The sequence below is a fragment of the Panthera uncia genome, chromosome E3 (genome assembly GCF_023721935.1).
Source record: "Panthera uncia isolate 11264 chromosome E3, Puncia_PCG_1.0, whole genome shotgun sequence".
Classification (NCBI taxonomy): Eukaryota; Metazoa; Chordata; class Mammalia; order Carnivora; family Felidae; genus Panthera; species Panthera uncia.
The window spans coordinates 16573518-16589723 of NC_064815.1; the positions used below are offsets into that span (position 1 = coordinate 16573518).

The 16206-nt window shown below is 52.3% G+C and overlaps 1 protein-coding gene across 3 annotated transcripts; it reads right to left on the reverse strand.

The window, feature by feature from the left end:
- Positions 1 to 4691: 4691 nt before the first annotated feature.
- Positions 4692 to 11457, reverse strand: CD19 (CD19 molecule). 3 transcript variants are annotated; one of them, XM_049638492.1, is made up of 15 exons: positions 10856 to 11457; positions 10352 to 10606; positions 9835 to 10038; positions 9412 to 9705; positions 8288 to 8395; positions 7967 to 8015; positions 7595 to 7683; positions 7085 to 7198; positions 6847 to 6951; positions 6695 to 6763; positions 6529 to 6588; positions 6376 to 6432; positions 5777 to 5869; positions 5576 to 5677; positions 4692 to 5129 (listed from the first exon to the last, which is right to left on the reverse strand). In XM_049638492.1, the coding sequence occupies exons 1-14, from the start codon at positions 10941 to 10943 to the stop codon at positions 5586 to 5588; spliced, it is 1677 nt and encodes a 558-aa protein (XP_049494449.1). In that variant the 5' UTR covers positions 10944 to 11457; the 3' UTR covers positions 4692 to 5129; positions 5576 to 5585. The 3 variants fall into 3 exon arrangements, with proteins under 3 accessions (XP_049494449.1, XP_049494450.1, XP_049494448.1); XM_049638493.1 differs by lacking the exon at positions 4692 to 5129 and adding an exon at positions 5192 to 5419 and having other exon boundaries at positions 6529 to 6585; positions 10856 to 11456; XM_049638491.1 differs by lacking the exon at positions 4692 to 5129 and adding an exon at positions 5192 to 5419 and having other exon boundaries at positions 10856 to 11456.
- Between the last annotated feature and the right edge of the window lie 4749 nt (positions 11458 to 16206).

A 16206-nucleotide genomic window follows, 5' to 3' on the forward strand; every position in this document is an offset into this window, starting at 1 on the left:
CCAGGTCACGTGTGTGCTCACTCACCCTTACACCAAAAAAAAAAAAAAAAAAAAAAAAAAAAAAAAAAAAAGAATATAGCAGCCAGCACGTATTTGAGCCTCATCAGAATTATGTAGGCTTTGGATCAGCCTTCCGGGCTAAAGTTGAACATTTTCCGTTTTATCCCTCATCAGAGCTTACAAAAAAAAAAAAAAAAAAAATGAAGTTGGGAAGCCAGAGGGGGGGAGCTCTCATATCCTACCACTCCTTACAGCCTTTTCCAGAACCAACAAGAGACTTAAGTTGTATTTGCAAGAGGCAAGAGCCTACCCAGCAGGAGATTTTCTCCTCACCCAGCAGGAGCCCCGGTCAATGTGAGACTGGCACAACTCAGCCAATGAGAAGCCCCTATGCTTGGAACCCCCAGTTCAGTCCAATGAACTCTGTTTATAACAGCCATTCTCCCAAGGCCCCCTCTTTTCCTCTATAAAGCAGCGGTTCCTCTCCAGCCTTACGTATAATTTTGTCAGAGCTTACAAGTCTTAAGTAGTATTTCTCTGCTATTCCTGAATAAACCTATTTCTGCTGGGAAAAAATAACTGACACTGTTACTCTCATTTTTAATTTATTTTTTCAGACCGAGAGAGAGAATGAGCACGAGGGAGGGGTGAGAGACAGAGGAAGTGGGGGAGAGAAAATCACAAGCAGGTTCCACATTCAGTGTATAGCCCAACACAGGGCTTGCTCCCATGACCCTGAGATCATGACCATCGCCAAAATCAAGAGTCAGATGAGCGCCCTTAACAGTTTTATTCTTTTAAAAAAAAATTTTTTTTTTAATGTTTATTTTTGAGAGAGACAGAGACAGAATGCGAGTGGGTTGGGGCAGAGAGAGACGGAGGCACAGAATCCAAAGCAGGCTCCAGGCTCCGAGCTGTCGGCACAGAGCCTGACGCGGGGCTCGAACTCACGAGCTGTGAGATCATGACCTGAGCCGAAGTCGGGCGCTCACCCGACGGAGCCCCCCGGGCGCCCCAACGGTTTTATTCTTAAGGTTAACACCTGTAATGTACATACCATTCTGGTTTAATGCTTCCAGTAATAAAGTCTGTTTTCTGTCTCTATCACCTGGGTGGGGGGTTTCTGCGTTGGAAGAAGAGTTTTGTTTTTTCACACCAACACACCCACCGACAGCATCGTGCACCTCGGAAGCTACATATGCTCCACACATCTACCTTACTGGCAACTCCTGGATCATGCGACACTTCACACCTCCCACATCACCTCCAACCGTATGGCCCCTGACACCTCACCCGCGCCACACCTCACACACAGTACAGACACAAACACACACCCAGCAGGTGGTGCTGTCTACCAGGGGACAAAGGCACCTCGGACCCAGTAGACGGGACTCCAAGGACCTCGCAGTCCCAGGAGATCTTCAGCCATTCTTGGTAGCCAGGCTGAGGGCACAGAGATTGCACCAGAAACCCTTCGGCCAGCCTCGAGCCCCACCTCGAGAGCCACTGCAAACTAGGGAGGCAGAGGGTAGCCCTGAGGACCTGGAACTTCCCTCAAGCCTCCTTCTTCTCAAACCTTGTTCAAGAGCTAGAAGCGGTCCAGCCCCTGCCAAAAAATTGGGTCCTGTGGATGTGGAGAAGCTTTGGAGTGTGACCTCCTCCTGGGCAAGGCCCTACACCAGAGGAAGCCCCCGTGCAAACGATCTTGGTGCCCTCTGGCTCCGGGCACACGGTAGGCCCCTAATAAATGCCGAATCATAATAAACTAATATTCAGCGTGCTTGCTATATCGCCGTCATGAGCTTTACATCTAAGACACATTAAGGTAGGTAAAATCACCCCTATTTTACAGACCTCCGAACCACAGCACAGAGCTTGCGTCACACAGCTAGAGAGGGGTGAGCTAGGGTGCAAACCCAGATAGTCTGACACTTTAAAAAAAGAGGAGGGGGGCCGCCTGGGTGGCTCAGTCTGTTGGGTGTCGCATTCTTGGTTTGGGCTCAGGTCATGATCTCACGGTTCCTGAGTTCCAGCCTCCCGTCAGGCTCTGTGCTGACAGCGTAGAGCCTGCTTGGGATTCTCTGTCTCGCTCCCTCTCTGCCCCTCCCCTGCTCTATTTCTCTCTCTCTAAAATAAATGAATGAACTTAAAACAAAAACAGATAGTCCGGGGGTGCCTGGGTGGCTAAGCCGGTTAAGCATCTGAAATTGATTTCAGCTCAGGTCACGATCTCAAGGTTCATGAGTTCAAGCCCTGCGTCGGGCTCTGCACTGAGCACGGAGACTGCTTGGGATTCACTCTCTCTCCCTCTCTCTCTGGCCCTCCCTTGCTTGCGCTCACTCTTTCTCTCTCTCTCTCTCTCTCTCTCTCTCAAAATAAATAAAATACACATTTAAAAAGTTAAAAAAAAAGAAAAAAGACCAGATGGTCTAAAGTGGCACTCCCCTGTTTCCCAACTTCTGTCCGCACTTCCCAGGAGCGGCTCCAGCCTGTGCGCTCTGAATCTCAGGGCTTCCTGCGTTGTCCCTTCACTCCTCCTTCCCCACGTATTTCTGGAGCTCCTGATCTTTGCCGTCTCCCGGCTAGGCACCAGGGGCACAGAGAAGACCCCGGCATGGATTTGCCCTCAAGAAGGCAGGATGTTTTTACCCGGAGTCACGTGCTCGAATGCTTCAGGCACAGGCAGGAAAGTTCAATGGACTGAAGCGGGTGGATGAAAGGTAATAGGGAAGGGTGGGGATTATGGCGATTTGGAGAGCTTCCTTTGACTGAAGGGTAAGGTGGGTGTTTGAATGCTGAGCTAGATCTGGATTTCTTATTCTTGCATTTTTTTTTCTTTGCCACAGAAACTCCATTCCAGAATGGAAACCCCAGGTAATGCTGGAGGTACATATCCCACCTCCCACACTCCAAACATATACTATGCAAGATATAGGAAGTTTGCTTTTATTTTGAAGATTTTTTAAAATTTTTTAATGTTTATTTTTGAGAAAGCATGAGCAGGGAAGGGGCAGAGAGAGACGGAGACAGAGAATCCAAAGCAGGCTCTGCGCTATCAGCGCAAAGCCCAGTGTGGGGCTCGAACTCACCAACCATGAGATCATGACCTGAGCTGATGTCAGACACTCACCCGACTGAGCCACGCAGGCACCCCTAAATATTTTATTTTTAAGTGATCTCTACATCCAACATGGGTCTCAAACTTACAACTCCGTAATCAAGAGCTGTGTGCTCTACTGACTAAGCCAGCCAGGCACCCTTCTTCTTTTTTTTTTTTAATTAAAAAAAATGTATTTATTAAAAAAAATTTTAATGTTTATTTATTTTTTTAGAGACAGAGACACAGCACAAGCAGGGGAGGGGCAGAGAGAGGGAGACACAGAATCTGAAGCTGGCTCCAGGTTCTGAGCTATCAGCACAGAGCCTAACGTGGGGCTCAAACTCACGAACTGCGAATCATGATCTGAGCTGAAGTTGGCCACTTAACCAACTGAACCACCCAGGCGCCCCTAAAAAAATTGTTTTAGATGTTTATTTTTGAGAAAGAGTGTGAGCTGGGTGGGTCAGAGAGAGAGGGTGAGACACAGAATCTGAAGCAGGCTCCAGGCTCTGAGCTGTCAGCACAGAGCCTGACTTGGGGCTCGAACTAATGAACCATGAGATCATGACCTGAGCCAAAGTCAGATGCTCAAGTGACTGAACCACCAAGGCACGCCTTCTTCTTCTTTTTAAAATAGATATCTGAGCTCAATAGCAACACAATCTTCCTGGTGCTAGAAATAAAGAAGGAAATCAAAGCCACAATGCTGAGAGGTGGCTGAAGTCTAGCACTCCACGGGGACACCGAGATCCCTAGGATTGGGGTTTTCATACCCACATGGGGACAGAGGTCAAGCTGAGGCCCCAGGGACAGCAGAGAAAGGAAACTGAGTGTCTTGCCCAAAACCAGGAGCTGAGAAAGGGCTGGGCACAGAAGACAGAAAAAAAATCCACCCACGGGCCCTGGGATGCAGAATGGAAGCAAGCCACCCAACAGACAGCAGAGGGAAAAAGTCACTGCTGGCCCCCAGGCAGTGGGGCCCAGGAAGCTCAGGAGAAACATGAAGAAGTCAAAGAGACCTTGACATCACCACGGGGAAATTCAACCCAGTATACAGATAATGGTAACCACACCATGCCCCCTCCCTAATGCTATTAGACAGTCGGGGAAACTGAGGGTCCCCGGACTTAAGTAAGTTACCTAAGGTCAGTTAGCAGGAAGTATTTAATTTCTCCATGACTCAGGCTTCCCAGGTGTAAACAGAATAATTTTAGCGTCCCTCCCTCAAAGGATTGTTGTAAGGATAAAATGAGATGCTATTTGTAAAGCACTTATTAGCACAATGCATGGCACAGAATAATAGTGTTAACACACAGAAAGTAAGTTGTAAAGGTTCAGAGATAAAGAAGGAAGACGGTCTCGAAATAACAGGGCATTGCGAAGAAAAAAATGGGTACATTAAGCGAAATTCTGGCAATAAAGTGTGTAAGGACTGAAAACTCTAGTCAGTCTTCTATAGCACATTGAACCTTCTGGAGCAGGAGAGGGACTGGGTCTCCAGTCTGGCACGGGGCTCCTCTGTCTCCCTCTCTGTCCCTCCCCCACTTGTGTGCCCGTGTGTGTGCGCACAGGTGCACACGCTCTCTCAAAAATAAATAAACGTTAAAAAAAATACTTTTAAAGATTAAATAGTTAACTGGTGTTGGAACGTAGGAGATGCTCAGTAAATTTTTTTTTATGTTTATTTATTTTTGAGAGAGAGAGCATGCGTGTGGTCAGGGGAGGGTCAGAGAGAGCGGGAGACAGGATTTGAAGTAGGCTCCAACTGTCAGCTCAGAGCCCAGTGCGGGGCTCGAACTCAGGAACCATGAGATCACGACCTGAGCCGAAGTTGCCGCTTAACCAACTGAGCCACCCGGGCACCCCAGGAGATGCTCAGTACATGTCAGCGATGACTGCCAACTCCTGGATGGCTTTCTCTTCACTGGGCACCCCCAGCTGCTGAATGAATGGTGGCTAAACAGATGCAGGCCAAATCACAGGAGGGAAGAGGCCCCTTCGTACCCAGGATGCAGCTCTCCGTCCTCTGCTGGATTCGAGAGGGGAGTACACACATCGTCACCTTCCCTCCCCCTCCCATACAAGGGCATTTACGTCATAGGATTAGAAGAAGTCACTGAATTTATTTGGAGTAAGTAAAGGGAGCCAAAGTTTCATTGGTACACACACACACACACACACACACACACACACACACGTGCGCTCACACACACAGATATACACATCCGAGTCAACGCTGCTCCAGAAGTCGACACTGTCTGCTTGGGGTCCCAGATTTCAGAATCCAGTATGGATCTCGGGGGCCTAATGAGGCCCAGGCTATGTAGAAGAGATGGTGACGAGGAGGTTCCAGGAGCCCTTCCCCTGAACCCCAGGCCTCGGGAAACCTTTCCCCTCTCCCTCCCCGAGAACCACATCCACCCCTACTCCTCCCCCGCTTTCTCCCCCTTCCTTAGAGGGCATTTCCCAGCTCACCTGGAAGGAATCACCTAGTGTTCCAGGTGCCCATGCGGCCCCCTCCTCCCCATGCTGGTTCTGGCCCATTGGGATTGTCCATATTCTCATAAGAGTCTGCATCTGATTAGGACCGGGAGGAGTAAGGTACAGGTGGAGACAGAGTAGACTGGGAGGGGGTAAGTCTCAGAGGACAGCAGGGACAGCAGGAGAAGCACCCACCTTCCTCATGATTAGGACCCGGCTGGGCCCGAAGGGAGCGGAGCTGGGGGGCTGCATACAGGATCCCTCTCATATCCTCGTAGGACTGGGACCCTGCGTGGGCAGGAGAGTTGGGAGGCCTAGCGCCATGCTGGGGGCTTGGGGAAGGGAAGTGCGGCCTGACATACAGAGGGAATCTGAGAGGCAGAGGAAGGTGGAAGGCTTGATCCGTGGGTACTAGGAAGGAGTGATTACGGTCAGGTATGGATTAGATTATAATCCATGTCAAGAACCCAACCGGAAGAAGTCAAAGTCAGAGTCACAGTCACGAGGAGGTTGTAGAGACAACTGGGGTCAAAGCTGCCGTTTGCGCTGGGGCTGCAGTGAGGTGGAGGTCAAAATGCAGGCTGGAATCGGATTGGGATCAGAGCTGATGTTCACAGTTGGGGATGGGGTAAATACTGGGATCAGGATTGGGGTGGAGGTTAAGGTTAGGAGTCCATCTAAGACCAGGATTAGGCCCGGGGTCGGAGTCAAGGTCAAGGTTGAGTGTGGAGTCAGCGCTGAGGCCAAGTCAACCCAATCTGGGCAAGGCAGGAGGGTCCCTAGCCATTTCTCACCAAGAGAGGTTGCCTCCCTGCTGGGATCCCAGGCAGACCCATGGGGGCTCAGGAAGTCTAGAGAAGGAAGAAGGAAGTTATTCCTGCTGGCCTCCAGGTCACCCCCCCCACACACACCCACACCCACATTACCCTGACCATCCTCACACATACCTGCTGTCCTGGCGACTGGCTCAGCCAGCTCTTCATCCTCATTCTCATAAGACTCGGCTGCTGCAGGAAAAAAAGAGAACTCCAGAGACCACTCCTGCCCTGTAGGGGCGCCACAGCCCTCTGGGTCCTCCCAAGTCGCTGAGGCCCCGCAAGGACCCCAACTGACCGCTGGAGAAGGAGTCTTCATCCCCGGGACCCAAGGCGTCGTCCTCAGGGTTCTCATAGCCGCTGCCATCTGGTGGAGAAGGAAGGGGGTCCGGCGAGGGCCCAGAGCCCGCCGCTGAGGAGGTGGGGCAGCCGCGGAGAGCGCAGTCTTACCCTGGGAGAGTTGGTCCTGCCCGAGGTTGGAGTCATTCTCGTAGAACTCGGAGCCCTCCTCACTGTCCGGCTCCTCATAGGCTTCCCCTTCCTCTTCTTCTGGGCCTGGGGTTTGGGGACACAAGTGGGAACCGAGTCACAGCCCCCCCCCCCCCCCCCCAGGCCCCAGTCCACTCTTCCTGACACAGACCGCTCCCACACGCTCCACGTGGGGACCCCTGCCCAGCCCCGCAATCACCTGCTGGTGGCGGGCTCCGGGGCCCCGCGGCTCCGACCTCCTGTACGTCGTTGCGCGGGTTTCCGTACGACTGGACGGCGGCCCCCAGGCCTGCAGCCCACCTTAGGGCGCGTCCTGGCGGGAGGAACGTTGTAACGGGGCGGGAGAAAAGAGATGGGGGCGGTCAAGGCTAAGGGTCTGCGAGACTGGGCAAAGGAGAGGAAGCTGCGGGCTCGGCGGGGCACTGGAGGCTGTGCCAGCTGGGGGCGTGGCCTACGTCTCCCGGGAGGTGCGGCTCTTGGAACTGGACCTCGGGGCCCGCGTCCTGGGGGCGGGGCTATTAGCCCTGGGGTACCGCCACGGCGCTAGGGGCGGGGCTCCGATCTGGGCGGGACCCCGCGCCCGGGGGCGGGCTTTTTCCTGAAGGCGGCGCTCGGAGCTCGGGAAGGCCGGGCCCTCAGGGGATTGGAGTGACCGGGGAAAATGGGTGGGGTTCTAGCTTGGAGTCAGAGAGTGGGCGGTGCCTCCTACCCGTCCCAGAGGTGGGCGTGGGAAGGGAGAGCACGTTCCCGTACTGATTCTGGGACCCGCTTCCCGGGGAAGGCGTCACTTTGAAGAACCTGGCGAAGGAAGAGGAGTTGCACAGTGAGGCCAGGCCCTTGGAAGATAAGATGTAGCCACTTGTGTTTAGCTCCTGTGTTCTGGCACAGCCTATTGAGGGGTTTGGGATCACTCCAAGGAGGTCTTCACAGAGGAGGTAGCTTTGGAGCTGGGCTTTGAAGCTTGGGCAGTATTTCAGCAGTAGAGAAGGGGGAAAGACATGCTGAGCAGAGGAAACAGTAAGTGCAAAGCATAAAGCAAAAGTGCAGGAATGGGAGACTGCGGGTGCGCTCGCATCGTTACCTTCTGGTGGGATCGGTCATTCGCTTTCTTTTCTTCCTGAGGATCAGGGCTGGTGGGAGTTAAGAGGAGTGATCAGAGGAGGCAGGGTGAAGTTTGGCGGGGCACCGGGGAGGCCACTTGGGTCCATGGAGGGGATGGGACTTCAAAATCCAAGGGGCCCGGTAACTTTGGAGGGCGTTTAGAGGAGTTGGGGACAGGACTGGAGGCCTGTGGGGAAGGTATGCGAGGGGAGAAAGATGGTTGGTTGTCAGACTGGCCAGTGTTGGCTGTCCTGAGGAAGATGGGGTGGGTTAGGCAGATGGGCTGGGGGACATGACTCACCTCTTCGAAGATGAACAAAGCTCACCAGGGAACCCAGGCAGATGATCAGATAAAGTAATGGCACAACGGGGACTTTCCAGCCACCAGCCTCCAGCAGCCAGTGTCTTACTGATAGGGAGAAGCAGGTATGAGATGAGGGCCCCAGGCTGGCATCCTGCCTCCCAGCCTCGGGACCTCAAAGGACCGTAAATCTTGGGAACATGAGCAAGACACAGGTCCTCAAAATCACAAGCTACAAGGAGAGCTCTTCTCCCTCCCTCTGAGGTCACAGACTGTGCCCCAGAGCCTGACATGGGGCCTGGGGCAGTATCTATTGAACAAACCATGACTATAGTTAGACTCTATGTTAGGATTAAGGGGAGCATGTTAAGGACAGTCATTTTCAAAGTGAAGGACAGAGTCAAGTTCACAGGGTCAGAGGTGGGAAGCCACAGTGTGATGGGAGTGAAAGTTGAGGCTGAGTTTGAGAACTGTGGTTGGGGTACCACAGGAGGATTGTATTAAGGGGGACAGAATGGGCAGAGCACTTGTGACTGGGTTGATGGATGGGTGAGGAAAAGGAAAGATACCCAGGTTCCTGGCTTTGGCCTGTGGGCAGGTGGTAGTGCCCTTCACTTACACAGGGACACCCAAAAGACTACACTCCAGGAAGATGTGGGGTTTGGCTTTGTGTCTTTTGAGCCTGCAGTGTCTATGGAACATCGAATGGCAGTTCCAGGAAATGGCTGGGTGTGAGGTGTATGGAACCCGGAATCGAGTCACTAAGGCACGGTGGCCTAAGGACCCATGGGAGGAGAGGAGGGCAAACAGGAAGAATGGGTAGACCAGGACGAGAGGGCGCTGACGGTGTAAGAAGAGGCCTCAGAGCTCCAACGGTGAGGATTGGGGAGGAAGGAGGACCCTGTCAAAGCTTGTGGGAAGGAGCAACCAGTAGGAAGAGACGACCCAGAAAAGTCGTGACTTGGAAACAAGGGAGGACGGGAGATGGAATCAGTGTTCAGTATGGAAGCTGGGGTTTGGGATGAGTCTGGCACTAGCTCTCAGGTTGGGGCGCCAAGGTCGACTGGCTTCCAGTTCTTCCCAGTAGCCCCACACGGGTGCCCCACAATTGGGAGAAACTCTACCTGACTGGGCAGTGACCTTCAGCTGCATCTCGATGGTCATGTTGCCATGGTAACAATGATAGGTGCCAGCGTCTCGAGCGGTGGCCTGGGGCAGCAACAGAACAGCCCCTCCCCTGAGGGTGTCTAGGACCCACATCTCTCTGACCGGGGCATCCTCCCTCAGGTTTAAGTGCAGCAATGAGATGTTATGCTTCTTGGGGCGCACGAGGGTCCAGGAGATGGGGCCTCTGGCCACGGAGGCAGGGGGCACCTCACAGGGCAGCCAGAATGTGGAGCCAGGGGCCACGGTGAGGTCTGGGGCAGGGAGAGCCAAGGCTAGGAAAGTGTAATCCTTGGGGTCTCCTCCCTGCACACCCTCCGGTTCCCAATCGCCATCCCGCCTCCCTGGCACCCCCGCTTCCTGGCATCTCCCCAGCACCTTACCTTGGTTGAGGCTCTGGTTCAGACTGCCCCTGGGCGAGGCACATTCAGGGTCTGTCTCCCAGATCTCAGGGTGGCCTTTGGCCCACACGTACAGCTGGGAGCTTGTGGGGTAACCAGAAGAGGGCTTGGGGCCCTCTGAGGACCTGTTCCCCAGGCCACAGCCTGGGTCATTTAGGTATGAAGCATTCCAGCGGAACAGCTCCCCTGGGAAAAGACCCAGAACCAGATACAGACACATCCAGGAGAGGAAGAGAGACAGAGAGGGACAAAGACCCAGAGAGAGCCAGAGAGAGAAATGGAATTCAGAGACAGACAAGAGTGAAAGACATCTGGAACAGCTCAGGGTGGAAGTCACGAAGCCACAGGAGTTTTTAGGAGCCACCTAAAACTAGCTGCGTGCCTGTCCCGCAGACCCTCCGACCCCTCCCTGCAAATCTGTCTTCACTGCCGGACCATCCTCCATCCGTGGGGCCTCCCTCTTCTCATCCACCCCTCCCTGCCCTAGCCCAGACCTCACCGCTGCCCTCCACGCTGACTGTCCAGCCAGACTGCCAGGCCTGCTCAGAAGGGGGCCCCAGCTGGCACACGTAGAAGCCCCCCATCTGGTCAGAGACGTTGAAGATGAGGAGCTGGAGGCCCAGGGGCCCCTTCTGGATGCCCAGGCCTTGTGAACCTGGGTCCAGCTCTGACTGAGCCCCCTGAAACCAGGCCTGCTGCTCAGGGGGACCATCTGAGGGACCTTTGAGGCATGGCAGCTCAGCTTTGCCTCCCTCTGAGGAGAGAGAGAGAGAGAGAGAGAGAGAGAGAGAGGAACTCTTAGCCCCCTTCATTCCTCACACTGGGTGATAACCCAGCGACCCCACAAGCTGGAAGTGGATGAGCTCAGAGTCCTTCCGACCCCTCTCTGAGTTTTACAGATAATAAAATGAAGGCCCAGAGAGGATAGTTACTTGGTCAAGGGCACCCTGGCAGGCCCAAGTTTCCAGCCCCAACTCCTTCCATCTGTACCCTTTGGACGTACCTTTAGCCTCCACCAGCAGTGTTTTCTGGGGCCTGACTCCCTCAGGGGTCAGGAAGAGGAGGAAGAAGAGGAGAAGAGGAGGTGGCATGGCGGCCAGACTCCCCGGGGCACCCAGCTTGGCCGCGCGGTGGATGCTGGGGGCAGGTGGGGGCCTGGGGGGCACTGAACCATGAGTGTCTGTGGGGGCGGGCAGGCGGGCAGGCAGTTCCCCCCCCCCACCCCCCGGGGAGGAAGGGGTGGTCACGCCTCCAGTCCCCTTCCCTTGGCACCCCTCTGGACCCACAAAACCTGTCTCTACCCTGACACACTTTTATTTTCATCCCGACACCTCGCACCATGTGAAATGAGCTTATTTGTGTATCCCTTTCTGTTCCTCCCACTAGAGTATAAGCCCTCAAGGCAGAGACTTGGTCCTGCTCACCACTGAATGCGCAGTGCCCTGGGACAGTCTTGGCACATCGCCGGCACCCAATAAATATTTGTTGAATTAAGCGGCTCCAGTTTTAGGGGCTCCCTCCTTCTCCCCCTCCCTCCTTCAACCTCAGGCTCTAAATCATTTCCCTTCACACACATACCCCATTCATTCATTCAGCCGACACGCCTTGGGCCTCCTTCCCACTCTGTACAGCTGGCCCGTCACACGTACTTTGGGATCTGGCAGACTTGACTTTGAATCCTCCCCGTCTCCCACTTGGCTAAGTTCCTTCATTCATCTAAGCCTTAGTTTCTTTCTCCGTAAACTGGGGACAGTGATAGCACGATGAAAATCTTGTTTGTGAAGAGGCAACAGGACAGCATGCGTGCCGCATTTTTCGCCTGGCGCATAGTAGGCCCTCAGTTAGTGAGAGTCAGCATCAGCCAGCGGCCAAGGGCGGGTGCCAGGTTGCTACTGCAGCTCCCGCACAGCGGTCCTGAGAGATGACTGGTGATCAGTGCCCCTTTGCTTCCTGGGGAAGAACTTGGGAAGGCCCTGCCTGCTTCAGCTATGGAAGGAACCCATTTAGAAATGGGGAAATTGAGGCCCCCAAAGGGCAGGGTGTTGCCTGAGATCACACAGGGAGCCCTAGAACTCGGGAATCCTAACTCTTAATAAATCTGTTCTTCTGCCCCCACTCCCACCCCGTCTCTCCCCTCCTTTCCTCTTCCTCCAGCTATCTGTCTCTCTGTATACGTGGCTGTGTCTCCACTTTCACTCTGCAGTCACTCAGGGAAAGGGGCCAGGGACCCAGGAGACCTGCTTTCTCAGTTGCCAGTTCCCAGGCTCGTCTCGCTGGGCGGCAGCTTCCTGTTTGCTTCAGGCGAACCCCAGGGGACCCTCCAGCTGGTAGGGCCCCACTTCCCTTTGGTCGGGTTGGGGTGGCTAGGAGGGGGAAGAGTGGGGCATTGGGGAATCGAGAGGGTGAGGAGGCTCCGTGTTCGCTAGCTCCTCACTAGCTCTCCAGCTGCCTCCCCTGCACTTTCCCGCTTAGGACACCATAGGGACGGGGCGGCTCAGTCGGGTAAACATCTGACTCTTGATTTCAGCTCAGGCTGTGATCTCACGGTTCATGGGTTCGAGCCTCGCGTCTGACTCTGCGCTGACAGTGCAGAGCCTGCTTTGGGATGCTCTCTCTCTCTCTCTCTGCCCCTCCCCTGCGCTCTCTGTCTCCCCAAATAAATAAACATATATATAAAAAAAGAACACTGTAGTGGTGTTTCCTCTACCTAAAATAAACACTCCACACCAAAATAAACACTCCACACCATGGCCTCCAAAGTCTGAGTGAGGCTGCACCTGCCTCCATTTCCCATCTCAACCCTCTACTACTCTGTCCCTCGCTCCAAACAAAGTCTTTGCACCTGCCGCTTTCCTTCCTGATCGCTCCTCAGCTTTTCACTTCACTGGCTCCTTTTTATCCCTCAGGCCTCAGATCAAATGTTATTTCCTCAAGGAGGCCTTCCCTGACCCTCCAGGTACCTTTGATTTCACACCCCTGTTTTATTTTTTTTCCCAGCGTTTGCCCCAATTCCCAAATACGCTTGTTTATTTGTTAATCTCTCAACTACTTCCTGCCCCAGACTGTTCACTCTTCAACAACAGGAATCTTTACTGGCTCGTTCCCTGGCATCTAGTAGGGGCTCATTAAGTATCTGTTGCATAAAAATGTGAAAATTAATGAAGGGAAACCAGGCCAGAAGGGGGAGCACTCCACCATAACCGTTCTACCTCAATTGTAGGAAGCGTTGTCAATTACAGACCCAAGGGAAGAACCCTCCACAGGAGAGAATCATCCTCACAGGCCCCAACAGGAAAAGACGTACATTACATCTCCTACAAGAAATCGACCATCCCTGCAACTCAGCCAAAGAGAAACCATTATCATCCTGAATTCTTGCTCTTCTCCAACGAATTTTCATTCAATACAACCCCTCCCAACTTTTTTTTTTTTTAACACTTATTTATTTTTTGAGACAGAGAGCGTGAGCAGGAGAGGGGCAGAGACAGAGAGAGAGTCACAGATTCTGAAGCGGGCTCCAGGCTCGGAGTTGTCGGCACAGGGCCTGACGCGGGGCTCTCATGAACCGTGAGATCATGACCTGAGCTGGAATCCGAGTCCGACACTTAACCAACTGAGCCACCCAGGCGCCCAGTTGGGATTCTCCCAACTACTTCTTCTCCATAAAATAACATCCCTCTCCTGTATTTGCTGGGCTAGCATATAGTTTTTGCTGTCCCTTGCTTATCCTGAATTGCAATTGTCTGCTATTCCCAAGTAAACCGTTTTTTGCTGGTAAGACAAAAACAACAAAAGGAAATTAGGAAGAGTAAAAGAAAACTTTCTCTTCACTTCTCTCTCATGCACTCAGTCACCAGGGCTAGTCCGTTTTCATCCTAAGTATTTCTAGAATCAACTTCCTCCTCTTTGGGGGCTCTTCCCTTCCCAACCAGAACCAATTCAATAGCCTCCTTTGTGAGCTGTCTTCTATCTTTTGCTCTTTACCTACACTCTACACAGAAAGAACTTCCTTGGTATTAGTCATGTGCTCCTCCTGCTCAATACCCTGCAAAGGCTCCCAGGGCCTCAGGATAAAATCCAAGCCTGACAGTTGACTGGAGCCTTATTTATAGTCCCCATTTCATTTCCTTCCCAAGCTACTCTGCCACACACAGAGGGAATTTGAGGGCAGTAAACTGCTTGGGATTTATAAGCAGGAGTTAACCTGGCCTGATTTTTTTTTAATACTCTTTTTTTTTTTAAGTTTACTCATTTTTGAGAGAGAGAGAGAGAGAGACAGACAGACAGACAGAGAGAAAAACCCCAACGGGAGCTCAGCACAGAGCCCAATGCAGAGCTCGAACTCATGAACCACGAGATCATGACCTGAGCCGGAAACCAAGAGTCGGACGCTTAACCAACTGAGCCACCTAGGTGCCCCCAGATTTTTTTTTTTAAGTTTGTCTATTTAGTAATCTCTACATCCAACTTGGGACTCAAACTCATGACCCCGAGATCAAGAGTCTCACACTCCTCCCACGGAGCCAGCCAGGAGCCCCTAACCTGGCCAGATTTGCATTTTCTAAAACTCCCCCTGGCTGCAGGGTGGAGGGGAGATGAGAGGGAAGCCAGAGAGATCAGTAAGGAAAGTGTTCATTCATTTGTTTATTCACCAAATGTTTACTATGTGTGTTTTTTTTTTTTTGTTTTGTTTGTTTTCTAAATCAGGTACTGTGCCAGGTGCTGGCGAAATAGCAAGGGACTAGACAAAGTTCCCAACCCCATGGAGCTTTGATTCAAGTTTTGGGGACCTGGAAGGGTAAAGGGGGACAGGTAATAAACAAGTTAATCAATAAACAATTTCAGATGGTAAGAAATCATCTAATGGCAGACAGGTGATAGAGGGACCTACTTGAGACAGGATGGTGAGGGAAGGCCTCACCGAAGAGGTGTCTTCTGAGGTGGGGAACAGCTTGGTGTGTTCAAATAAGATGTTTAGTTTCATTAGAAACTGTCATATTCCTGGGGCACCTGGGTGGCTCAGTTGGTTGAGCGTCCCACTCAATTTCAACTCAGGTCATGATCTCGAGGTTCGTGGGACTGAGCTGAACATCTGGCTCTGCGCTGAAGTGTGAAGCCTGGTTGGGATTCTCTCTCCCTCTCTCTCTCTCTCTCTCTCTCTCTGTCCCTCCCCCACTCTCTCTCAAAGTAAAGAAAGAAAACTGTCACACTTTTTTTTTTTTTAAGTTTGTTTAATCTCTACACCCAACATGGGGCTTGAGCTTGGGACCCCAAGATCAAGAGTCACATGCTCATCCAACTGAGCCAGTCAGGCACCCCAGAAACCATCACACTCTTTTCCAGAGAGGCTATACCGTTTGCATTTCCCATCAGGAATGCAAGAGAACTGCAGTTTTTCCGTATACGTACCTGCATTTGGTATTATCGCTTTTTTTTTTTTAATTTTTTTTTCAACGTTTTTTATTTATTTTTGGGACAGAGAGAGACAGAGCATGAACGGGGGAAGGGCAGAGAGAGAGGGAGACACAGAATCGGAAACAGGCTCCAGGCTCCGAGCCATCAGTCCAGAGCCTGACGCGGGGCTCGAACCCACGGACCCCGAGATCATGACCTGGCCGAAGTCGGACGCCTAACAGACTGCGCCACCCAGGCGCCCCTATCACTCTTTTTAAATTTAATAAATTAAGCCATCCTGGGAGGCGTGTAGTGATTATCTCCTTGTGGTTTTAATTTGCATTTCCCTAATGGCTAACGATGTTGAACATCTTTTCATGCATAGATTTCCCATCTCTGACCTCAGTGAAATGTCTATTCCTGTCCTTCACCCATTTTCAAATCGTAATTTTCTAGAAGATTTTAAACAGGGATGACATATCGGTTTTGCAAAGATCACTCTAATTGCTTTGAGAATTAACTGAAGGAGCCAAAAGGCGACACAGGGGAACAGTTAGGAGGCATTGTGGAAGTTCGGGAGATAGGTGGTGGGGCTGAAGAAAAAAGGGAGACCTTCTGGAATATTGTCCTTTGGAGGTAGAGCTTCCAGGACTTGGAGGCTCCTGGAATGTACTCCACAGCGGGAAAAACGGGTTTGGGAGAACGGGAATCAGGATACTGCACTTGTTTGAGCTGCCGGTCACCCGTCACCGTCTAAGGGAAGATGTCAGGTCGCCGGTGGCCAAGTTCATAGATAAAGAGACCTTGATTTAGGCCAGTGGCCCAGGGAGGAGAGGGATTTGCGAGGCACTGGCAGGGGGAAGGGGGATTAGAAGGGGGATTAATGGTTGAGTATCAAGGTGGGGGTGGGGACGTGGAAGGTTCTGACTTCTCCAACGGATAAGGGGACCCCGGCGCCCA

What these genes read in the sequence shown, in the direction of transcription:
- CD19 (XM_049638492.1), bottom strand. Translation starts at nt 10,943, where the DNA reads ATGCCACCTCCTCTTCTCCTCTTCTTCCTCCTCTTCCTGACCCCTGAG. An exon ending in ACTGCTGGTGGAGGCTAAAG is followed by an intron (nt 10,607 to 10,855) that starts GTACGTCCAAAG and finishes CTCTCTCCTCAG; the next exon opens with AGGGAGGCAAAGCTGAGCTG. An exon ending in GGGTCCTAATCATGAGGAAG is followed by an intron (nt 5,678 to 5,776) that starts GTGGGTGCTTCT and finishes GGTCCTAATCAG; the next exon opens with ATGCAGACTCTTATGAGAAT.